Here is a 24,388-nt window from a genome sequence, read left to right on the forward strand (position 1 = left end):
GCAATAAGACCTCTCCACTTAGAAACACGTTAGAGACAATTAAAAATAAACCATTAAAAAAAGCTCAAAGGCACTTTTCTGCCCCAAGGGACAGCAAAGGAAATAATTTCAGTAGTAAAAGCGGTAAAGTCTTTATAACAGCCAAGAGTCATTATACGCCTCTTGAGTTACCGTACGCACAAAACCAGCTCGTAGAAAGATGTAGGTAGGTCTCACCAGTCTTGTTTGGGTTTGAAATGCATTAAAAAGAGGTTAATTCTCATCCGATGTATTTTACTCACTGTTATGGAATAAATTAGGTAGTTATTTTGAAGAATTTTCGAAACTTGTTCTCTTGCTTGTGTTTTCTACGCCCTGGGAGAATTTTGCGATAAATAGTACCAAGGTTATGTTATTCAAGAAATTTTTTTCACGTTTTTACCCGTAAATCAAATTTAATCATAGTCTATTTCACCTGAACATCCTCAGAAATTTTCGTGTTTGGAATTATTTATTAAGTACTATAGTTTACGAATTTTGAAGATAAATTAAGCCTCACTATAATATCGCATCACCGCAGAACTAGAAATCATGGTAATAAATTATTACAAGTAATTATTCTGAAGATATAAAAAAATCTTTAATGAAAAATAAATTTACTGAGCGAGGATCCATGAAACGTATGAGGTAACACGAGCAAAGGCAGCAGGGAAGCCGAGTTGGCAGCCGGCAGCAGCTCCGTAAGATGTCACTCCGATCTGAAAAAGATTCAATTCAAGTGAATACAAATTCATGAAGTCTGCTGGAAGCAGCACTATATTGTTAACAAATACGAGTCACTCACGTATGAATTATCGACGGAAAAGTCGACTAGCTTTATACCTAGTTTCAGTCTAAACAAAAACCATTTCAAGACCAGTCCGGCCTGCACCACGCCAAATTATCACTATCATTTTGATCAAATTATGTTAAAGGGTGTGTTTGTGTTGGTGGGTTAACATTAACTTTAACGTGCACTAAAAACGCTAGTACCTACGCCATTTTGTCTAAACGTCAGCGGTGCGCCGGTTAAAAACATCGTCATGTTTTACGGTGCAAATTACCCTATAAAACTACCAGTACCTTAACGTTGTCTTAAAATAGTACGGTCTTTAATATTTTTATTGTTCATGAGAGTAGTACGTTGGTGGTGTGGATTTAGGCACTTATACACACTCACCAAGACTCGTCTGCCGCCGCTGAGGGCAGCAAGAGGACCACCAGAGTCGCCAGAACAGGTGCTAGTGCCTCCAGCGCCGCTGGTGCAAACGTTGGTGTTGTGGACGAAGGGGCCAAATACGGCGGCGCAGGCGGCGTTCGTGATCACAGACAAATCGACAGAACTGATGCGCTGAGTCAAGCCAATGTTACCACCTGAGGATATAATTAAGCATCTCTTGAAGCGGTAATCGGAAGGTCAAGAAAAAAACAATTTTACAGATATAATTTCAAGTAAATTGAATATTAATAATTGAAATTCAATTATTCTAATTAATTCAATTATTAATAATTCAGACAAATTTTTGAATAAATTCGATAAACATTTCACATGTACCTACTTACCATCAGATGTGAGACCGAATCCAGAAGCGAGAGCTACTTCATCTACAAAGAGGTTATTGACCTCATCACCGCTAGGCAAGGCAATTGGTTGAATTACATCTGAAAATAAACTCTTGTTTAAAAATCATTTAATCAAATAATGTACTTCGAAGACAAAAGTATTTAAAAATAGATCTGATAATTATATTAGAAGAAGATTAATTATATTAAAAGAAGAAATTACAACAAACTTTTCTAATTTACAAAAATTAGTTCGTAAAGACTGAAACCGACCGAAGACCGAAGCTTTGACATGATATATTTTTTATGCAATTCATTTTATCTGTGCTGAAAGGCCTAAAGTGGAATATGACTTTTCTCTAAATGAACACCATAGTAATGTTCAACTTTAAAGCTTTAAGCGTTGTTATTCATAATTGCTATCTGTAGACAAACCATCGTAGTTATATTCAATGTGTTGAAAATAAATAGATACGCACTGCTGAAAGTAACGCTGCTTATGCGTAGAACAGCGATGTCATTAGCAGCAGTGCTAGGGTTCCACTGAGGATGGACAGCAATATCATTGGAAGCAATACGGACTCCGCCAGTGAAGAGCGTGTTGGATCCGAGGACGGCGGTGAAGCCCTGAGCGGTGATGGATCCATCGCTGTAGCAATGGGCAGCGGTGACCACTTGGGTACTACTGATAAGAGAACCTCCGCATACCGATGTGAACACCCAGAGGATTTGGATGACCAGACCAACCTTGAAAAGAAAGCAAATGCTCCTAATTAGCAGAGGTAATAATGTTTTATCTTTATTTGTATTTTATTCAACATAATGACTTTTAAGAACTGGAATTAAGATTAGAATAACTAGCCATCTGTTCAGCCATTTGAATTTATTAAAAATCATTAAATGGCTCCAAGGCTCTCTCATCAACGTCTGAACCCGAGATCGGCTTTTCTACTTTTCCTTGTCTACTTTGCACTATCTTATAATATAAACCTTTTTTTACATTTTTGGCATTTAATCGTAGAATTTAGTGACAAAAAATGTATGACAAGGGCTTTTATAAATTGGGATATGTCTTCTTTGCATTAATATTAGGAAGGCCCTTTAATCCCAAATCAATTGAAAGGCAATTCAATTGAAAGGCACACAAGATATTCGTCGATTTGACGACACATTACTCGTACTTGAAAGAAATGATCTTGTTATGTACCTGATAAGGAACAACAGATATGTCAGTGATGGCTCCTCCGACGATCCTCTGGCCTGATGTGGAAGCTGATTCTTCTAACTTCTTGATCCTTGCTGCTTCACGGATTCCCACCTTGCTATGGTAGTTATATCCACTGAGCTCCTCAACAGAGCTTATTTCGGCATAGCCGACCGCAGCCAGTACCAGAACAAAACCAACTACCAGCAGTCTCATTTTTAGTAAAATTCTTTGACGTCAGTGTTAATATTATAGTGAGGACCATCGTTTTATAGCCAGACCTATCTAATCTGGTAATCTTTTGAATCACATTCATTGATTTTTATTAAAGAAAACGTATGATAGATATGTATGGTATTAACTTGATTTTTAGATTATTTTATATCACACTTAAGATAAAATTTAAATCACACTTAAGTATTTCGAATTAGAGTAATTATGTTGTGGTAAAGTCAATATTATCAAATTAAATCAAGAACTGTACTTATCAGTTTTGTCCTTCAGAAAAGAGACGAGGCATTCTTGCCTAGACCGAGCATGTCATATATCCAGGTCATGCCTTCACAGGTTAATAATATGATGCTATGAAATAATGTTAAATAATGTTTTCTTTTTCCTTATAGTTGTATTGTTATGGTCGGCCCAAAAGATAAGTTTTTGCTTTATCACTGGGAAAAACCAAAAGAAAATATTTTTTAATTCCTTTAATTTAAATCAATAGATAACACATACGACGACAATTATTATTAATGAAAACGTGAATTTGCAGCAATTTAGTGATTTGTTCTTTTGCATATCATAATAATACTTAGTAGGTACCTATAAGTAAGGACAGACGATTTCCTTTCTAGAAACACATGTATTAGCGATATCAGTGACATAAGAATATCAGTACAAACAAAAGTACGAAGCCCGTAGTAATTTCCATAAATGTTTTTCTTTCTTTCTTTTTAACTTTGAGTCAGGGTAGAAAATTTGTTTAAATATTCTGACTTCTATATTCAGATGTGAATAAAATTTTTGTTTTCACTATTTCTTTCAGTACACACCAGCAGTGAGGGTATAGGTTGAGTTTAGCAACTCATTTTTGTGTATATACACATTTTTGTGTACATATTTAATTTACAAATATTATTATTAAAAAATTTATAACTTTTTATATTATTTATATTTAGGTATATTATATTTTTATTAAGTATAGTTTAATTGATTATCTTGTGAATTTTGAGGATAGTTTCTTTTCTTGCTCGCCTTCTTCCAGCTACGTCAGAGCAGATTTACATGATCATTTAGCCTCTATTTTTTTCTAACAACTCTCTTAATCTTAATCTTGCGCACATAAATGCTCAAAGTGTTGTTAGTCACTATTCCGACCTGATAGCTTCAATAGATAGTGCTCACCTAGATGCCTTGCTCATTTCCGAATATTTTTTGAAACCTTCCCTTCCATCTTCTCTCTTCACTATTCCTGGTTTTATACTGATACGGAACGATAGGGTGGACAAGGGCTGTGGTGGTGTTGCCATTTACATCCGTGATAATATCCCATATAAAATTGTTGACACTTCCCCCTCTAATTATACTGGCTTAGCAGAACATCTGTTCCTAGAAATTTCGTTACACCATGCCAAAATCTTGTTGGCAGTATACTATAGTCCTAACTTGCGAGTTGATTATTTTGATTCCCTTATTAAACTCCTTAACAATTATTGTCCTATTTTTGATCACGTTATCATAATGGGCGATTTTAACACTTGCATTATTAAAGATGATTTCCGCTCTCATAAACTTCATAACCTTCTGAATTCCTATAATCTGCATGTCTTGCCTACTTCTTCCACTCATCATGTTCCAAATCGCTCGCCTTCTCTTCTTGACCTTATGATCGTTTCTTCTCCTGAACTTGTTCTCACACATGGACAACTTTCTGCCCCATTTTCCTACCATGATCTTATATATTTGTCTTATTGTGTTCGTCCCCCTAAGCGTAAATTGCTGTACTGTCTACGTCGCAGCTTACTTACAATTGATTTTGAGGCGTTTATGTATGATTGTAGTAGTATGGACTGGTCTCCAATTTTTGATGCGGATAATGTTGATGCTAAAGTTGATATTCTAAACAACAGTGTAATTACCCTGTTCAATAATCATACTCCGCTTAAACGAGTGAGAATGAAACGCAATCCTGCACCTTGGCTTTCCTCTGGTATTAAAATTATTATGGCGCGCAGAGATAAAGCAAAACGGCGATATAAGCGTTGTCTAACTAAACGCAACTTATCAATTTATAAAATACTTCGTAATCGCTGTAGTCGATTGTGTAAAGATGCTAAGAGAAGCTATTTCCACGATTCGCTTGTTGATCGTAGCCCTGCTGAGGTTTGGCGATTTCTGAAGTCTGTTGGTGTTGGCAAAACGCCGTCTTTTGTAAATAGTAATAATATTGACCTATCGGAGATCATTAAACATTTCTCACTTCCTGTCGTTATACCCCCCAATATCAAATCTGCTACTTTAAATAAACTTTCTAGCCTGCCATTACCTTCTATTCCTCCTTTTACACTTGTTTCAGTTTCTGAAGATGAGGTGAAAAAAGCTATATCAAATATTACTTCTAATGCTGCTGGAAATGACCTTGTGTGTTCTAAAATTATTTCCCTACTTCTTCCTGATATTCTTCCTGTCCTGGCGCATATTTTTAATTTCTCTATTCGCTCTTGCTCTTTCCCCTCCTCTTGGAAGTTGGCAGAAATTATTCCCTTACCTAAAACGAGCAATCCCTCTTCCGTTTCTGATCTTCGACCTATTTCTATCTTGCCTTACTTGGCCAAAATTCTTGAGCTATTTGTTCATAATTAGTTTTCAATGTTTTTATATACTCATAATCTTTTAAGCAAATTCCAATCAGGCTTTCGATCGGGGCACAGTACTGTGACTGCTCTAGTGAATGTTACTGATGATATCCGGTGGGCCATTGAAAATAAATCACTCACCTTACTTGTTCTTCTTGACTTCAGTAGTGCTTTTACCTTAGTTGATTTTGATATATTCCTTGGCATCCTACGGTCTATTAATGTTTCTTCTCCCGCTTTAGTTTGGTTCGAATCCTATCTCCATTATCGTTCGCAACGCGTTCGCCTTGGTGAGTCACTCTCAGACTGGTGTTTACTCAGTTATGGTGTGCCCCAGGGTGGCGTACTCTCTCCTCTCCTATTTTCCGTTTTCATCAATTCTGTTACACATGCTCTTTCCTGTAGCTATCACCTTTATGCTGATGATTTACAGCTCTATCAACATTTTCCTATTTCAGATATCGATGCAGCTATTAGTGCTATGAATAAAAATCTTACTCGAGTGAGTGAATGGGCCCCGTGGTTTGGTCTTAAAGTTAACCCCAAAAAATCACAGGCTATGATAATTGGAAGCAACTTTATGTGTAGATCCGTTGACTTTGCTAACATTTCTCCTTTATGTCTTGACGGTTCTTTAATTGCGTACACGGAAACAGCTAAAAATGTAGGTGTTACACTGGACTCCTATTTAAATTGGACTGCTCATATTTCTGAAACTAGCCGTAAGATTTATTATTCGCTCCACTCGCTCAAGTGTCTACAAAGTTTTTTGCCTGTACGAACTAAAATCTCCTTGTGTCAATCTCTCATACTTCCTTTACTTGACTGTGCAGATGCTTGCTTTATCGACATTACTGAAGAACTACTTAATAGGCTAGAACGTCTTCAAAACCTATGTATTCGTTTCATCTTTGGTTTGAGAAAATTTGATCATGTTACGGAGTTTCGCGAACAACTTAACTGGCTTTCTATACGATCTCGAAGGAAATATAGAGTTCTCGTTCTCCTTTTCAATGTTTTATTTAATCCTAATTACCCTTCCTACTTGCGGGAACGCTTTTCCTTCTTATATTCCTCTGAAGCCCCTTGTAGATCTTACCGTCGACCCCTATGAAATTCCCTCTTCATAATTCTACCTCATACTCTCATTACTTTTCTGTTGAAGCAGTCAGGTTATGGAATCTACTTCCAATTAGTATACAGGAGTCAAAGACAATTTCGCTCTTTAAGAAAAGTGTTAAGAAACACCTCTTTCTGTTTGATCCTAATATATATAAGTATATATTATTTGTATTTACTATTATAGTTTATTTACTATATGTAGTTCTTATGCATGTTTTATACATTATATTATATTATGCACTATATAAAATATTTAAGTTTATTGTAATTTTCTGTTTTGTACACTCCAATGCCTCTTTTTTCCCATTCTTTTTTCGCGGGTCTACTGGAAGAAATTTCTATAGAAATAAGTAATACCTTTGTACTTAGTTTCCTATTTGTATGTTTTATATTTACACTGTTATGTTTTGTACATAAATAAATAAATAAAATAAAATCAGTTAACCAGGTACATTGCATAGCTTGTATGTAAGTTTTTTGCTCTGGCTAAGAAAAAACAACATTCAGCTACATTTTAGCTGACGCTGTATATCTAGTGTTAGACCTTCAAAAGACAATGAAAATTAATTTATGTTCAGAAGTGCAACAAATTTATGTTTAGAAAGCCTTTGACATGCAGTAATCAGTGCTATACAAAATATTATTTTTTTTTCGTACCTACCCAATTGTATCGTAAGTGTGAGTTACAACGTCAAATTCGTTTAGACATTTCATGACAGTGCATTGCGTTTTTCTGCGCATGTCAAAGTTAATGTCAAAGTTGACGGTGCAACGGTAAATATAAATATATATAATAATATATATAAATATATATATTAACTTTTAAAATAATTGACAACCTTCTGTTCCTATAATATACTTTGTACAAAGAGCGGAGAAAAATAGAACTAAGCGTAGTCACACTTACTGGTTGCATTTTCATGAAGCAAGCATGCCGGGGCACGCCTGTCGTAGTTTATGTGCACTTTTGCTTGCCACCTAAATTCGTCTCTGGGTAAATTCGTCTGCAGGGACAATACTATCCACCCCGTCTATGTCATGCCGTGTTTTACAGTCGTTCTTTAAATTTACGACTAGCTCGAATGCTTGCGGATCGTTGTTTGTAGTTGTTTCGATTGTACTTGTTTTCTTGAGTGTTATTTTTGGAATTTCATTTAAATAAATAATGGCTTCGTTTAAATATTTTATCACATTTTATTTAACCCTATTCCCACACACATCTATCTACCATAACTATCACATTTTATCTTACCCTCCTACTTTACTGAAACGAAGTTACAGAAAAACTATCACGAAACTATTGCAGTCAATCAATATTTTGTCACAATGTAATATGATATATGGTTACTTGCTCTAATTATAATCTTTGCTATAGTTTTTCGAGAAGGAATATGCTTTTGTATGCAAGTTTTACTTATACTTATGCAATCTAAATATCCCGAATATCTCCCACTCTCGCAGCTAAGTATCTTACATAATATTCTCCTTCTTTATACAGTTTATTATTACTTCCTCTTATATCCTTATTTAAAGCAGTTTTCGGCAGCACCTTATTTCATCAGTGGTCGTTCCGAAATGTCAATAGTTTGTAGCTTGTGAGAAATAACTATAAATTTAAAAATTGACGAGAAAAAGTGCCTGTGAAGGTTTAATTTCTGAATAAATGAATTTGAATTTGAATAAAGCTGTACAGTTTTTTAGGTCTTTGGAATTTCTTCTCCAAATCGGACCTCCATCTTTGGCGATGTCAAAACTCCAACAAACCAGCTTTCTTCAGTTTTGAACAGTTTTAATAGTTTCTGGTCTAATAGTTCTATAGCCATGTATATATATCAGCTACAGGTAATGTAAATTACAATTGATGAAAAACGCTATTGCATTGGTGCAGATTCGCTTTGTCACCACGGCGAGACACTGTCGTATGGTTTCCCGTTAAGGGGTGTCAATACTTTTTATCTATATATTCCAATCTCTTGTTAATGTATTTCAATTTATTCCTTTTTATAATTAAAAGTTTAAAAACTGCTACTATTTTTAAGGACTATAATCAGAATTCGCATGAAAATGTCGGTTTAAAAGTATACAAATATCAACTTTAAATAAGATAGGTACTAGTATGACTCCAAAATCCTTAGAAATAATACCATTATTTTTGTAAAAAATAACTAGATTTTCACAAACTTAATCGTCTGACCTTAACAACGAAACGTCATTGGATCGAATGGATCAACAAGGATTATGGTTCGTTTTCCATTATTTGTGTAAAGAAACCCTTTTGTAAACCATCCTAGTGATGTAGCTAATTCAACAACAAATCCGAATTTGTTGTGGCATCTTCAGATGTACGAACTTTCATTTACCACGGATGAAGTCACGAGTGGTATCTGGTCAACGTAAAGATAAAACCCTAGAAAATAGACATCGATTTTTAGTGCGCCTGACGGAGCACGAATAATACCAATAAATGGTCATTATTACGAATAATTAAATTGATCATGCGTATTGGGCCTGCGTGATGAGTCATGAATGTAGCATCCTCTTTAGGCATCCATAAGAAAGGTTAGTGCCCCAATATTAGGAATACTTTTTCTACTTCTACTTGTGTAACATATTGTGAAAGAGGCTGTACTCAAAACTCCCAAACAAAAAGAAATACTGTATACATAACAAAAATCTTTTGTACTAATGTAACAACGAATGTTGGGTGAAAAATGAATAAAGTTATCAATTCTGAGGAGGGAATAATTGAGAGGGGCTACAATCGAGATATGATGGATCTCTCACCTCGCCGACCCATCGAACGCTCTTCAAAGGGTAAATCTATATTTAAGTGCTTCGGAGTTGTTGTAATTACATTTTTATATTGTCGGAAAGGGAACTGTGCTAATGCCTCTTACAAATTCGAATATAATAGAGAGGCCGGTCCGTTTGAGATCTTTTTCAGAGAGATTTTTGCGAAATCGCTTGTTAATCAGCGAGGACTTAGCACTTTTGTATTGTCGTTATTTTAAATTTGTGTAGCTTTTTGCTTATCGCTTGAAAAATATGCAGTTAAATATTTATAGCGATAATTATTTGCGGTAATTAAGACCTATCTGTTGTTAATTATAAAAATTAAGTAAGTTAGCAACTGTAACTTGATAACACTTTATAGTTTGGATTCCTAGTATTTTTTTTTTCTTTTTATTGATCATTAAATATATCTTATTACTTGTTGTACTGTAATCTTGACATTTTTTTTTATTAAAAATAAACATCAACTGTGGGGAAATCAACGTCAACCCTGGTTTTGAGTACTTAACGCATGCATAAATAGAATGAATCTGTTGACTTATAGAAAAAAACATTGCGATTAGATTGAGCTACTAGCCCCAAAGTAAATTCGAGACTGGTGTTATGGGATACTAACTCAACGAGACTATATTTTATAACAAATACATATATAGATAAACATCCAAAACCCGGGCCAATCTGAAAATGTTAATTTTCCATCATGACCCGACCGTGGCCGAACCCAGGACGTCTCGGTTCAGCATTTTACCACTGCGCCACCGAGGTCGTCAAATATGTGGTGCAAATGTTGATCCTCATTACAGATACAGGGAGAAAGGTGAATGAATAAGAAGATATAGCCATTACATATTATAATGTTTCATTACTTTAGGACTATAGTAGGCCATTAGTTGTCTGTTCTGTTATCAATTACGTTTGATTATTGATTTTTGATATGAATGTGAATGGACATTTGTTAACTTTCTCATAACATCTCCATCATTATATATTTTAAAGTTTAAATATTGATTGGCATTGAACCACGATCACTATAAACCGTCTATAAACAGTGAAGTAGTGTAGTGAATACCTACTCATAAATTAGCACGAATAAACAAATTTGCATGTCACGTTCAACATGTGCCTATTTATGGGTACAAATATAAAAAAAAAACATAAATTTTACCTATCTAAAATTCCTATGTCTGTGTAAAGTTTTAATCACCTAATCGTGATAACAAGATACGATAAGATTTTATTTACTTTACTGTTAACTAGAACTATCATAATAGATAGTTATAGTTATATAAATAGGTAGGTACCATGACCTGTTTTATATTTCATCCATACGTGAAGTAATTCTAATTTATATACAAAAAAAATGTTATCATAATTTTAATCTGTGATAAGAATGAAGATAAAACAAATTTACAAACAACATTGTGATACTTTCAACACAATCGACCAAAGTAAACACAAACTGACTGCAATCAATATGTTAATTGGAGAGCATGTTTGGGCTCAGTAAAAATAGTTGATTCGACGAAGAAGCACGCCTGCCCGGTCGAGGTCGCGATGACGACGCGGAACCGCCTAATATTTCTAGTTCTTACGAAATAACCACGGCGTCACGATTACCTCATATCTACCTATTATTAGACAACCACGCAAGCCGGCTTCCATTTACGCCCTAGTAACCACCTAACTGTGCAACGAAACGAACGCGTTTGCATCAGTTATGGCAAACTACATGCTTTCCGCCCTCACATTTATCGCGATCATCGTCGCCGCGAACTGTTACAAAATACTCGGTATATTCCCGTCCCTCGACCGTAACAATTACCTCACATACAGAGGACTATTCCGAGAATTAGCCAATAGAAACCACGAAGTGACTCTCATCAGCCATTTCCAAGTGCCGGACGTCCCAGCGTCTTACAAAGAAGTGTTGTTAAGTGACAAAACGGTGTACAAAGGATTATCTTTCGAATCGGTAGTCGTAAACGAGATATCGCGGCTGCCGTTTGAAACTCTTGTTGAGACGAAAAATGGCAACGATGACTGCAAAACGCTTATGAACAACCATCACGTCCTGCATATGATAAGAACGCGACCTAGATTCGACGTAATACTGGTGGAATCGTATAACAGTGACTGTGGCATGGCATTGGCCGCGAATTTGAGTGCCCCATATATCGCATTCAACCCTCAACCGATCCAGCCATGGCAGTATAATAGGCTGGGTATCAGTTTCAACTCCGCGTATGTAACACAAGCCGGCCTGCCCTATGGAAAAGAGCCCTGGTTTTTCGAGCGACTGAAGAGTTATATATTGTATCACATATCTAATTGGGTGTACTATGTTGGCTCCCAAGTGACGGATCACGTGTACTTGTACAAGTTCCTCGGAGATGATTTACCAACATTGGAGAGCATAGCATCGAATGCCAGTCTAGTGTTTGTAAACACACATCAGTCAGTATTTGGCGGTGTGGCGAGGCCCGATAACGTTATTGATATTGGTGGAATTCATGTCAGACCACCAAAAATAATTCCTACGGTAGGTGAACAAAGTATTTTATTCCATTTGTTTCTGAATACAAAGCAATAGACATTAACTTCTCCAAGGATGCAACAACATTGAGATGTCAATATATATTGGTTATTAATATAAATTATTATTCTTATGAACAATTTACAAAGATGGATACACGAACTGTTTATGCATTCTCTGGGCATTGAACCGAACGTTACTGTTACTTGCCCTGATTATAATATAATACTTATTTATACTTTAACATAATCAACAATCCGTTCATTGGCATATAATCATATGAATAACTATTTACGGATTTCTGTAAACACATATATCAACGGAAATCCGTCATAGTCTCCCATCGATCGATGACATAAGTGATGAAGTCATTATTGTTTTAATGTTGTAGTGTACAAAAGAAATAATACATCCACAACCGACAAAAATATTAACCCTATTCAATCACCGAACTGGTTTTAGGTAATTGTACAAAAATAGAATAGAAAATTGTTAAAATAATAAATAAAATAATGAGCGAACTAGGCCTTCCCAAGTATATGATAATAGATAAAATTGTTTATAGTTAAATTGGATTTTAATTTTATTTATATTATCTGATACTTAATATTTTATAAAAAATTAAAGACGTTACATAAGTTAATAAATGAGTAAGTAACTTATAAGGCTTCGTGACATTCAACTTGGCTAATAGGCGTCAATCTATTCGGATAGGAGATATTTTAAGTCAACAGCGCTCCGCGCTATACCATAAATGTACTGCCAATACAATACAATACATACTTAAATTATAAAATACGTATGTATGCAAATCTTTATCGTGTATAATTCTTCATGAATTATGTAGATTTAGAAAAGTCATTTCAAAAAAGAAATGTCACTTTTTGAGTTAAATATGGTTAAATACCTATTCATCGTAAATAAACACTTTGACAATACTAAAGAAAGCTGGTTTTAGTTTTATATCACACGTAAAAGTACAGCAGATTATATGATTAATTTGATTTGATTATATGAGATTATAGGTATCTACTACTCATATCTATAATATATAGCCTACCTTGCATACCTAATCCATATGCGGGTGCCCAGTGGGAACGTTAAAATGGATTACATATGATGGTGATTTGAGATTCCACTCCGATGTTAAAATACGATGATTATTAATATCTAATTTTATACCTCGGTCTGTTTACATTTGATTAAATTGATAAACCAGCTTAAATGCACCTAAGTGACGATAAATAATTCCCGTTGGCGTTTCTAAGCCCTTGAATGAATTCAATTGAGAATTAATGAGATTTTCTCTTATTTTCCAGGAAATCGAGAGATTCATAAACGAGGCGGAACACGGTGTGATTTACGTCAACTTAGGCTCAACGGTGAAAGACTCGACGCTCCCGCCAGAGAAATTGAATGAACTGCTGGCTACGTTCAGAAAATTGCCGCTAAGGATCTTATGGAAATGGGACAGGGGGAACGTGGAGTTGCCGAGGAACGTCATGACTATGAGATGGTTCCCGCAATATGATATACTGCGTGAGTAATCCATATATGATTGAATTCAAAGGTGAGACTTGGGATCAGTTAGACGTGCCGCTTTTGGCGTGCCGTGCCGATTTATACTCTTGGCTTAATAGTGTTGTTTTCCGAACCGTGAAATTGACATTAATTGATAATAGGTATATATAGCTATCAACAATAATTATATTTGTTTGTCAGTAAACCCAATTCATTTCTAACCCATTCATAAGTAATGCCAATTCAAATATCAAAGAAAAAATATTATGATATTCTGTTTGATGATACTTCGGTTAAAAATATTTTTGAGAGGGTGAGTAAAAGATAAGATCACATTACGTAGAAGTATTATATTCGGAAAGCACCATATCGGCGTAGTACCACCATCAAATATGACAATAATGTTTCCATTAACAAATGACTAAACAAGTTCCAGACGTCCTAAGGATAAAGGTTTTAGAATAAAAAGTTACCAACAACTCAATTTGAAATCTTAAATTTCAGGGCACGACAATGTTAAAGCTTTCATCTCACACGCCGGGATATTAAGTACAATCGAAGCCATAGATGCAGCCATCCCTGTGGTAGCTATCCCTCTCTTTGGAGACCAGTACGGGAACGCCGCAGCTCTGGAAAACGCTGGCATGGCAACCATTGTCTCTTACCAGGATTTCAAAAAAGAGTATCTGTTAGATGCCATCAACGAAGTGCTGGATCCAAGGTACCTAATAAATATTTAATTTTATTATCGAAATCAGCATAAATCAGTCATTATTTGACAAGATTCTGAATGTACAGTGTGTGAAAATCGAAACTTAAGAATCTTTTGTTTATCAGTTTTAAAATACATATCGAGCCCAGTCCCCGTGTCCAGTGATCAATAAAAAACTTCCGACATTTTTACTTTTTCTGCCGGTATTTCTAACTAATCAGTTTAATACAATTAGGCACCACTGAGCTCATGTAAGGACATAACAGATATATTCGCAAGTGTGGAAATATATATGCCAGTAGCGTGCACACTTGCATTTCGGCTACCGGGTCGTGTCACATGCGTGGCACTGTATACACATGGAAGAAGCTGGCACGTCAATGTTAAAGCATCAACAAAGTACTTCTCAGTACCTCCGCCCTTATGGATAGAGTCACTAAATTTTATATATTCAATTTTTCAGGTGGCAGCAAAGAGCAAAACTCGTCTCCAGGTTGTGGCACGACCGCCCGATCTCTCCGATAGAAAGCGCCATCTACTGGACTGAGTATATAGCAAGATATCAGGGCGCGCCGAATCTACAAGCGACATCTGTGAATCTTCCGCTGTACCAGCAGTTGCAGCTTGATGTTCTAGCTTTTGTAGTGCTAGTCATTTATATCCTAGGGTTTGTCGCATACAAAATATTATCTGTATGCTGTTGTTGCTGCTGTCACTCTGAAACTGAAATTCAAACATTTACTGAAGAAAAAAGAAATAAAAGAGTCAAATTTGAATGAAATGCCAAACTAAAATAGTCAAACCTGATACTCTTTGGCCGAGGGGACTACAATAAGGGGACAAAGTGAGATAAATGTACTGAGGATTTCGGCCTCGTAATTTTGATATAGAATCTCTACTCGACTCTGGGAGGGCGGAACTTAAGAAGTAATGTGACTGTTATTTATTAGGTACTTAAATGTTGAGATATACCTACCTAACTTCTAGGTATTTATTTATTGATTATACCTATTATTTAGTTTTGTAAAGAGAAATATAGAATACTTATTTATTATCTTTGCTTTTTATTTATTTATTGTAATTCTAAATTCACTTATGTTTCGTAGAAGACTCTTATGTTTGCGCCTTTTGCCAAGACTAGGCAGAAACGGCGTGGTTTTTTAGGTTATGTTTTTGTTAGGTTAATGTATCCATGCCATACGTTCTATTCTAACAAATATTTACTGCATAAATAATTACATAAGAGAACCAGTTTGTCTAATGCTTTAACTATCAAGTATCATTGTTGAAATAAAGTCTGTTACAATTAATTTCGTCCTTATCTAACACAATGATATACCACTTCTGCACATATCAATGTTGTATGTCATGTAATGTAATGTCATGCTTGTTAAGACCATAGTCAGAGCGTGAATGTATATTCCTCAGTTAGTATTCAACTGAACCGCCACGCTGCGGAGTGCGGGCACAAAATGCGCGCGCTCGTTAAATTTGTTCTTATATTTATCACTTTTAGTGTAACGTCTAAAACAGTGAATACTCTCAACATATTAGCAGTGTTACCATTCGAGGGAAAAAGCCACTTTATAGGATTCCAGCCGTATCTTCAAGAATTAGTGCGAAGAGGACACAATGTGACTGTGATATCCCACTTTCCCGACAATTTTAATAAAACACATTATCACGATATAAGTTTGGCCGGTAAATCTAAAATATTGCAGAATGTGTTCACTATACATCGGTCATATAAAGCTATTATAGATGTTAGCTTGTTCCTGGTTGAGACTGGCACAGCAAATTGTAAATTGATGTTATCGGACGAAAACGTTCAGAACCTGGTGAAAACTAGGGCTAAATTTGATGTCGTGCTTGTAGAAGTTTTTAATACAGACTGTGGTCTTGGTTTGGCTTATAAACTCGATGCCCCTGTCGTCGGAATCACAACACATATGATTCTTCCATGGCATTACCGACGATTGGGTATAAATTACAATCCATCGTTTGTGCAATTCTTATTCCTAGAAGGAGGAACTAAGCCAAATTTCTATCAAAGAATAGAAAGATCTGTATTTTACATATATTATAATTTACTATACACATATTTTACTCAAAGAATTGATCAACAAACAATAGAAGACTATCTAGGGCCCGTTCCGCCGTTGGAGGAGTTGGCTCGTGAAGTGAAACTCACTCTGGTTTATCAAAATTTAGGTCTCACTGGGTCTAACTTGTTGCCTTCAAATTTAATTGAAGTTGGAGGATACCACGTTGCTGAACCGAAACCATTACAACAAGTAAGTATTTCATTTCATAATCTACAGTCCTCTGTGTCACTTACTTGTATTTATTTATTTATTTTAATTTGATTTTACAACTTCAAAAGTTAGCAATAGGATGCCATAAGACATTCTCTGTCAATCAAACCTTGTACTAATAAACATATAATATTATGTGTATTTATGTACACAACATTCTTCATACATTTTTTTTAACATTAAATTACAACAAAAAGAAAAAAACAATCTGTAGGTGTCTTATTTAGGTGTTATTTTGTTGTTATTTAGATTTGGTAGACTTGGTTTTTTTGTTGGTTATTTAGATTTTTATTATTTATTTCTTATCATTTGGATTGTCTCTAAGTTCAATTGACCCATGTACGCTGATGTCAGAGTTTATAAACAGCCAAGATAACAACCAAATCTGAAACATAAAATAAATACTAGTATATACCTAAGTAATTTATTAACTTTTAATATTGGCAACTGTGATATTCCATAATGTGTAAATTTAATATAAGATTGTCCACTAAACATCACACACGTGGGATTTTTTGTCTAATTATATCCACTTAGTAACTCCACGCCGTTCCGTGTAAGAGTACATAATATAAGTGGACTTTTCTAAAATGGCATGCTGTAATTTTCATATAACAGTTGAAATAAGAATATTGGTAGTTTCCTTCTGAAGTACAGTGTCAAAGACAGTGAATATATTAAAGTAATATAAATTATTACCTAACAAAATTAAATCAAGATTTTCATAGTATGACTACTTATTTATAATAGGTTAAAAAATGTTTAATTCCAAAGAGCCAGAAATTAAATAACGGCTTATTATCAATTCAAGACTTATCAATTAATTGTACAATAGATTTTAATCGAAAGATTAAAATGTACCTACTTCACATATGTATCATTACATTATACGAGTATCATATCTAAAAGTAAACGTTTGGCTTTACATAATTCAAAAAGTGGTAGTCATTCATTCAAATCAAGGGGTACTGATTCCACTTCAAGAATAGATAGTTATTTTTTTATTGAGCTTGTTCTTAAACTTGTTATGTAATGTTTGTTATAATAGAAGTGGATAGAGAATAGAGATAACTTTGTGTTTATGACCTTAAATGACTTTGGAACTGATTCTAACAGCTCATGCTAATTACCGATTTCTCATACCATCTTCTGTTTTTATTCCCACTTACGAGTAGGTACGTCACAACATGAAGTTCCTTCCATTTCGTTTAATCACTTGTTCATCGATACTGCCTTCCTGTTTTCTTATTCATGTGATAAACTTTATTTACCTCAGGATCTAAAGAAATTCATAGAAGATTCGCCACATGGAGTAATCTATGTAAGCTTCGGATCCATGCTTAAAGCCTCTTTGACGCCCAGGGCTCTGGTCCAGACGATCATTGACGCGGTATCGGAGCTGCCGCAGCGAGTTATCTGGAAATGGGAAGAGGAATTCTTGCCAGGAAAACCGAAGAATATTTTTTCGTCTAAATGGCTCCCCCAAAATGATATACTAGGTAAGTAAGTACTCGACTACTCGAGACACGACATGATTTCTGCATAACGGTATTTTCACAAGATTGTAATAAGTTTCACCTTTTCTAATACCATAACTCGAATTACACATTATATATACTCGAAGTCGTTTACAGTACAGGCTATTCGACTTTGGAATGCCCTGCTCCTCGATGTGCGCACCGCTCAAACTTTAGACACCTTCAAAAAACGTCTCAAGAAGTATTATCTTTCCTGTTGATTAATTATTTATTTCATCATTAAGTATTATTGTATTGTTCATTTGTCCAAATCTTCATATTTCTGTTTGTATAAGTGTTTATGTTTATGTATGTTTAGTTATATTGTATTTATTTGTTTATGTATCTATTTATGTAAGTATATGTAGGTATATTTATCATTATGTTTATTGTATTTGCCGGTTGCTGTGCCCACCCCCTGCTAATTTGTTCCTTTTCTCTACCCAAAGGTTGGCTGGAAGAGATTGCTGAGCAATAAGTCCGCCTTTGCTCCATATGTACCTAAACTCTATTCTTTGTGTACCTAATGTGTTTATGGGCAATAAAGTTCATTTATTATTATTATTTGTATCTCCTTTTGGCATTCACGGCACATAGTCCGGTCCTTTGAGAGGCTTGCGTGGGGATATGGATCCAACACGTAGAGGCCCTTTGGAGAATTTTGATGTTGTGTAGGTTTTCCGCCAAGACCCGCTCCCGGATATACCAATGAAATGATATGCCCGTGAGCAGGTCTCGGCGGGAATGTGAACTATTGCAGAATTGTGAATAGAAGTATTGGTCTATAGAAATAAATTTGGATGGAAAGAAGACGGGCTATTGTAAAAGGTTCGGACACCTCTGCCATAATCATGCTTACTGATTATTAAGCGACAGGCTCGCCGCTCACTGGATGGGCCCCTCAAATCAGTCACCATGATTGGCGACAAAGGGGGACGTGGGCGACTAAGGGTGTAGAGAGGTGAGTTTTCGGGGCGCGAAATCGTGGTGATCCAGTCAAACGCCCCCGGCGTTATGACATTTTACACTTCCACCCTTCGAGCATATAGCTCTCGCGACTCCACTCTGGCCGGCCGGTGGAGGCAAGCCAGAGGTAGGGGTCCTGTTACCTCTCGGTTTCCACTCCGACCTTGAGGAAGGAAGGCGGAGGTGAGGAACAGGGCCCTCCCCTGGGAGCACTCAAGTCCGTGGGGTCGCTACTCCCCAACAGCTCGCCACAAGCTGCCCTGCGGGCTTATTATTATTATATTGACGACCTCGGTGGCGCAGTGGTAAGGTTCTTGCCACTGAACCGAGAGGTCCCGGGTTCGATCCCCGGTCGGGTCATGATGGAAAATGATCTTTTTCTGATTGGCCCGGGTCTTGGATGTTTATTTATATATGTATTTATTATAAAATATAGTATCGTTGAGTTAGTATCCCATAACACAAGTCTCGAACTTACTTTGGGACTAGCTCAATCTGTGTGATTTGTCCCAATATATATATTTATTTTATTATTTATTTATATATAGAACAACTCTGACAATGAAGCTGGGTTTCAGTCGTAGCATGTGTTTACGCCAATTATATAGATAAGTACACTACAGTCATTACCTACTCGTATATCTGGTGTTTGTATGGTTCTAATGGAGCAGAAACAGCCAAATTTAAATAGTTGCGGCCACGTTAGCTGTAAAGCGGTCTTATTGGTGGAATTGATAAATTGTGATAAGTAGCCTATCTATTCCATTTCATGACTTTTACTTTTTTTAAAGTAGAAATATTTTCTTAAACAATATAATATTATTATACATATAAATGTTTAATTTACACAGATAGCACAGACCAGCATAGAACCAAAAATATAATAAAGCCATTCTGCCATGATGGGGACAAGTACTGTTGTTATAAGTTATTTTATAATAGTGTAAAATTGACGTGAAAAAGCTTATTTTGTTGACTTTGACCTTACTCACCTCACCCACAGCTCACCCGAAAGTAGTGGCTTTCTACTCCCACTGCGGTATGATGAGCACCACCGAGGCCATCCACTACGGTGTGCCAGTGGTCGGGATGCCTATCTTTGGAGACCAGCCCGCAAATGCCGCAGCCATTGAAGAAAGCGGTCTAGGAGTGCAGATCCAACTGAGAGATGTCACTAAAGAGCTGTTGGTCGAGAAGTTTAACACGGTGTTGGACCCAAAGTAAGTATAATTTCTACAAAGTCCTTTATTCAACATTTCATGATATTGTCCGCCGTCAGTTTACACAGATAATACATAATTATTTCAGCAACTAATCAACTGGTCAATCACGTTTCTTTCCAAGAAAATCTTGTTATTTTCAACCGACAAGCGACTTGATTGCTCTTCTCTTATAATACTAGTTCTCTTAACGAAGAGTCGTCATTATTATTTTTGGACTCTTTTAGCAATATGAAATTGTATTCCATCTTCGTTCAAGGCGTTGCTTAACGAACGTAGCAATGTCGTCGATACAAATTAAATACAAAATTTACATGTTAATTTCAGATTCCGAGAGAACGTTAAGAAAGTATCTCGAGTGTTTCACGACCGTCCCCTCTCCGCTATGGACTCCGCTATATACTGGACGGAATTTGCGGCTCGCAACCGAAACTTGTCTCTTCGCTCCAGATCTGCCGATGTGCCATATTATAAATTTTTATGTCTAGATATCTTATTTATGGTGTTTAGTACATTATTCATTGTAAAAATTGTTGTTAAAACAATATTGTGTAAAAATAAAGTGAAAAATAAATCTAAAAGAGATTAAACAAATGCTTAATCTCTTTCGAAATCGAATTCAAATATTATAAGGAAATGGATGACTTCATTTTACTCGATATTTAATGAAGAATTCACTTTTTGTATTTATAGGTATTTATAGAAAATATATATTTCAAATACGTTTTAAAGTTGTGTCCTTTCTATTGATTTTTATATTGAGAGGGAACTAAAAATGACGATAGAAATAAGAACAAATATTTTTTTTATATAATTAATACATTTAATTTCCAGAAATAAAATTTAAATTCCATAATTATTCAGTAAAAATATGAATAAAACATTTAGGTAAACAAACGTTACACATTTAATTTTTATCAGAATTTCCAAATATTTAACAACATAATTTAACGTCGGCTTTCATTATTTCGCGAAATATTTTTCGTATAGTTTTTCGAAGAGAGCCATTCGTTCAAGCAGAGGGTCGCGCTCCATCTTCAGAGCCTCAGTCATCACGAGGTACTTCACGTTGGAATACTCAACGGGCTCCCAGTGTGTAGTGATCACGTCGTTTATTTCAATAGTAGGTTTCCTGAAATTAATTCCATTTTATATTTAAATATAATATACTTGAAGTGTAGTTTTAATATATTTCATCTGTTTAGAGAATAAGCCTTTTTTATTTCTTCATAGCCGTATTCCTTCCTCATGTCTGAGGACCGTGATCGTTACGTGGAGTGAAACACGCGACCTTTTTGGCACTATTACCTAATGGAGTGGTTTTCCATTGCCTTCTCCATTTTGACACAAGTTGATAATCTACCAGGTTTTAGGCAGGTTTCCTCAAGATATTTTTCTACACCGAAATCAAGTGGTGGACGATGAAAACTACTACTCTCACTCAGATTAGTATTGAAACTCATGTGGCACCAGTAGGATTCGAACCTGCGACCTTTCGAAACATAGATCTTATAACCGTTACACTAAAACCGCTTCAACTCTTTTTCTACAGCTTTAACAGGAAAACTTACCCATGTTTAATAAAGTTTGTATAAATTGTCAATAGCCGCTCACTAATTACTTTATCAGCTTCGGATGGTTCGGTTTTCTCAAATATATTGAAGCTCTTCACTATATGTCCCCAGTCATCACCGTGACAGGATCCTTTGTAGTTTTGTAGCTTAAACATTTTCTTCACATAGCCCAAATTACCATCATAAGCAAATTCAAGTAAATATACTGATGGGTTGTATTTAGACATCAGTTTAGCTGCAAGATAAATTCCAGCAAGAAAGTCTAAATCCGAAAAAAAATCTATAGCAAAAGCATCCGGTTCAGGAAAAATGTTCAGTGATAAATAAAGTTTTTTAAATTTAGCGTCGTATTCGGCAGCTGTCGCATCGTCCATTGGAAAGTATACTTTCAAAAATTCACCGAAATTTTTTTCTGTGACTAATTTCTGTAAATTTGAACCGAAATTAACGGTGACGAGACCTTCGCGAGAATTAAAGGTGGTCATGTAAGGCACTTTTGCAAAATCACCTCGTTTAAGCATTTCGTACTCAGATTCCTCCAAAAATGCTTGCCAGCCATTTGGTTTCTCTATGCATGGGCAGAACCCAAAGAAAACGCCACCAGGTGTCTTTTCGCCCTTCACAACTTCATCTGCAGTCTTGTACAAATCTTCAATTGACATTTCTTTCAGGTAATGTAGAATATCAAGGTCATTTGTGAAATTTTTGCCTTTAATAAATGTTATTTTGCGACTCATTTCTTTAACGACACTTGCGTGAGACCAGGGAGACATCGATGAACCGGACTGAGCAATTGCTTTCTGAAAAAGCCCCCTGGACATAGGTGACACCATCTGATATTCAACAGACGCTGCCCCTGCGCTTACTCCATAAAGAGTCACATCGTTGGGATTTCCACCAAACTTACTGATATTCTTATTAACCCATTGAAGTGCAAGAGTTTGATCTTTTAACCCCATATTTCCCGGAGCTCCTTTTATATCCAAGCTCAAAAACCCGAGTACTCCTACTCTATAATTAAAAGTCACAACGACTATGCCTCTTTCTACAAAATGTCCATGTACATTAACCTGTTCATAATCAGTTCCATTGCCTCCTGCAAACCCTCCTCCATGGATATAGAATAAGACAGGACGAAGAGATGAGCACTTTGTGAGGAGTTCGGGTGTATATACGTTCAGATATAAACAATCCTCGTCTCCGATTAAGCTGTTGTCAGGACTAAGCATGACTTTCTGAAAACAAACATTGCATGGTTTTGTTGCATCTCGTGTTCCTTCCCAGGATTCTGGTGGTAAGGGATCCTGAAATTAAAGCATAGAACAAAAATCTAACAAACGTTAAAACATGATCTGAATCTAAAATATGTACATATTTTTCAGAATGGACTTTTTGAAACTTTACTACTTTCCACCAGTATATTTCATTAGGTACTAGTCAAATAATATTATACATCGTTGCTTTACGCAATCCCTACCTTATAAACAATATCAACTCTCTCAGTAAAAATAAGTGTTTATTAAAAAAAAAACATTTGTGGTACTTACGGAAAACCTCAGCGGACCAATCGGTGGCTTAGCGTAGGGTATACTCCTGAATATAAAGGTATTATCACTACATTTTATTCCCTCTAGTTTACCCTGTTCTATCTCTACAACTGGCCCCATTTTGAAAAGCGTCCTCTCTGGATGCACACGCACTACTAAATTTCTTATAAACAATACATTATTTATATTTACTATTATTCAGATAACGTAGTCTTTATCAGTACCGTAGTCAAAAAAACTATCGTATCCATACTAATATTATAAAGAGAAAAGATTTGTATTTTTGTTTATGTTTATAATAAATAAAAACGAGAAACTAATTGATTTTGAAACCTGGAACACTTGATTTATTCAATAAAATATGTCCAGACATGCCCGGGTCCAAGAATAGTTTCATCGTTGAAATTTAGATGGCGCTGTCTGAAAATAAAACATGCTGTTCTATTATACTAGAATTCTCATTATAAATATCTAAATGGTGCTGTTTGAAAATATAGCTTAGCTGGTTTGGTTTCGATTTAAGAGCCATTGCTCAGTCGTGCTTGCTCCGTTGTTTTTCCATAGGTTTTGACACTGATATGCGTTAATGTACGTCGAAACTTCGTACAATTTATGCGTTATCCATTTTATCTTTATACGTGTTTTATTTATACACGCCTATCTTAGGAAATACCGGACGAACTTTAATAATTTTAAACTTTAAAACTTTAATCAAAACATATAATAAAATAGAAGAAAGTTCAAATTTGTACATTGGATATTTTTATTATATTCTTCATGGAATCCTCCTATTCACTCATGCGTTTTATTCCCTACTGACGTGGATGAAGTCAACCAAATAATAAGAAACCTAAAAGACACATGCGCTGTTGGTATTGACCAAATTTCTGGATACATACTCAAAAGGTATATTGATGTTTTTGCAAGCCCA

At 35.5% G+C, this 24,388-nt stretch overlaps 4 protein-coding genes across 4 annotated transcripts; 2 read left to right on the forward strand and 2 right to left on the reverse strand.

The window, feature by feature from the left end:
• Nucleotides 1-594: 594 nt before the first annotated feature.
• LOC128674338 (brachyurin-like) lies at nt 595-3,035 on the reverse strand. Its single transcript, XM_053752832.2, has 5 exons — nt 2,789-3,035; nt 2,061-2,328; nt 1,582-1,680; nt 1,199-1,392; nt 595-737 (listed from the first exon to the last, which is right to left on the reverse strand). The coding sequence occupies exons 1-5, from the start codon at nt 2,999-3,001 to the stop codon at nt 636-638; spliced, it is 876 nt and encodes a 291-aa protein (XP_053608807.1). The 5' UTR covers nt 3,002-3,035; the 3' UTR covers nt 595-635.
• An 8,013-nt stretch (nt 3,036-11,048) lies between these two features.
• LOC128674011 (UDP-glucosyltransferase 2-like) lies at nt 11,049-15,372 on the forward strand. Its single transcript, XM_053752234.2, has 4 exons — nt 11,049-12,091; nt 13,405-13,624; nt 14,111-14,327; nt 14,782-15,372. The coding sequence occupies exons 1-4, from the start codon at nt 11,270-11,272 to the stop codon at nt 15,095-15,097; spliced, it is 1,575 nt and encodes a 524-aa protein (XP_053608209.1). The 5' UTR covers nt 11,049-11,269; the 3' UTR covers nt 15,098-15,372.
• A 314-nt stretch (nt 15,373-15,686) lies between these two features.
• LOC128674013 (UDP-glucosyltransferase 2-like) lies at nt 15,687-21,067 on the forward strand. Its single transcript, XM_053752236.1, has 4 exons — nt 15,687-16,612; nt 17,910-18,132; nt 20,120-20,336; nt 20,664-21,067. The coding sequence occupies exons 1-4, from the start codon at nt 15,791-15,793 to the stop codon at nt 20,923-20,925; spliced, it is 1,524 nt and encodes a 507-aa protein (XP_053608211.1). The 5' UTR covers nt 15,687-15,790; the 3' UTR covers nt 20,926-21,067.
• A 158-nt stretch (nt 21,068-21,225) lies between these two features.
• LOC128674009 (juvenile hormone esterase-like) lies at nt 21,226-23,823 on the reverse strand. The gene is made up of 3 exons (XM_053752232.2): nt 23,458-23,823; nt 21,908-23,214; nt 21,226-21,468 (listed from the first exon to the last, which is right to left on the reverse strand). The coding sequence occupies exons 1-3, from the start codon at nt 23,575-23,577 to the stop codon at nt 21,300-21,302; spliced, it is 1,596 nt and encodes a 531-aa protein (XP_053608207.1). The 5' UTR covers nt 23,578-23,823; the 3' UTR covers nt 21,226-21,299.
• Between the last annotated feature and the right edge of the window lie 565 nt (nt 23,824-24,388).

The sequence above is a fragment of the Plodia interpunctella genome, chromosome 12 (genome assembly GCF_027563975.2).
Source record: "Plodia interpunctella isolate USDA-ARS_2022_Savannah chromosome 12, ilPloInte3.2, whole genome shotgun sequence".
Classification (NCBI taxonomy): Eukaryota; Metazoa; Arthropoda; class Insecta; order Lepidoptera; family Pyralidae; genus Plodia; species Plodia interpunctella.

Coding starts and splice junctions, on each gene's coding strand:
- LOC128674338 (XM_053752832.2), bottom strand. CDS start 3,001: ATGAGACTGCTGGTAGTTGGTTTTGTTCTGGTACTGGCTGCGGTCGGC. Junction 1,681..2,060: donor AAGCAGCGTTACTTTCAGCA/GTGCGTATCTAT, acceptor GTTTATTTTCAG/ATGTAATTCAACCAATTGCC. Junction 738..1,198: donor GCGGCGGCAGACGAGTCTTG/GTGAGTGTGTAT, acceptor AATCTTTTTCAG/ATCGGAGTGACATCTTACGG.
- LOC128674011 (XM_053752234.2), top strand. CDS start 11,270: ATGGCAAACTACATGCTTTCCGCCCTCACATTTATCGCGATCATCGTC. Junction 13,625..14,110: donor CCCGCAATATGATATACTGC/GTGAGTAATCCA, acceptor CTTAAATTTCAG/GGCACGACAATGTTAAAGCT. Junction 14,328..14,781: donor AACGAAGTGCTGGATCCAAG/GTACCTAATAAA, acceptor TCAATTTTTCAG/GTGGCAGCAAAGAGCAAAAC.
- LOC128674013 (XM_053752236.1), top strand. CDS start 15,791: ATGCGCGCGCTCGTTAAATTTGTTCTTATATTTATCACTTTTAGTGTA. Junction 18,133..20,119: donor CCCCCAAAATGATATACTAG/GTAAGTAAGTAC, acceptor CCTCACCCACAG/CTCACCCGAAAGTAGTGGCT. Junction 20,337..20,663: donor AACACGGTGTTGGACCCAAA/GTAAGTATAATT, acceptor TGTTAATTTCAG/ATTCCGAGAGAACGTTAAGA.
- LOC128674009 (XM_053752232.2), bottom strand. CDS start 23,577: ATGGGGCCAGTTGTAGAGATAGAACAGGGTAAACTAGAGGGAATAAAA. Junction 23,215..23,457: donor TTGGTCCGCTGAGGTTTTCC/GTAAGTACCACA, acceptor CTTTAATTTCAG/GATCCCTTACCACCAGAATC. Junction 21,469..21,907: donor ACAAACTTTATTAAACATGG/GTAAGTTTTCCT, acceptor AATTAATTTCAG/GAAACCTACTATTGAAATAA.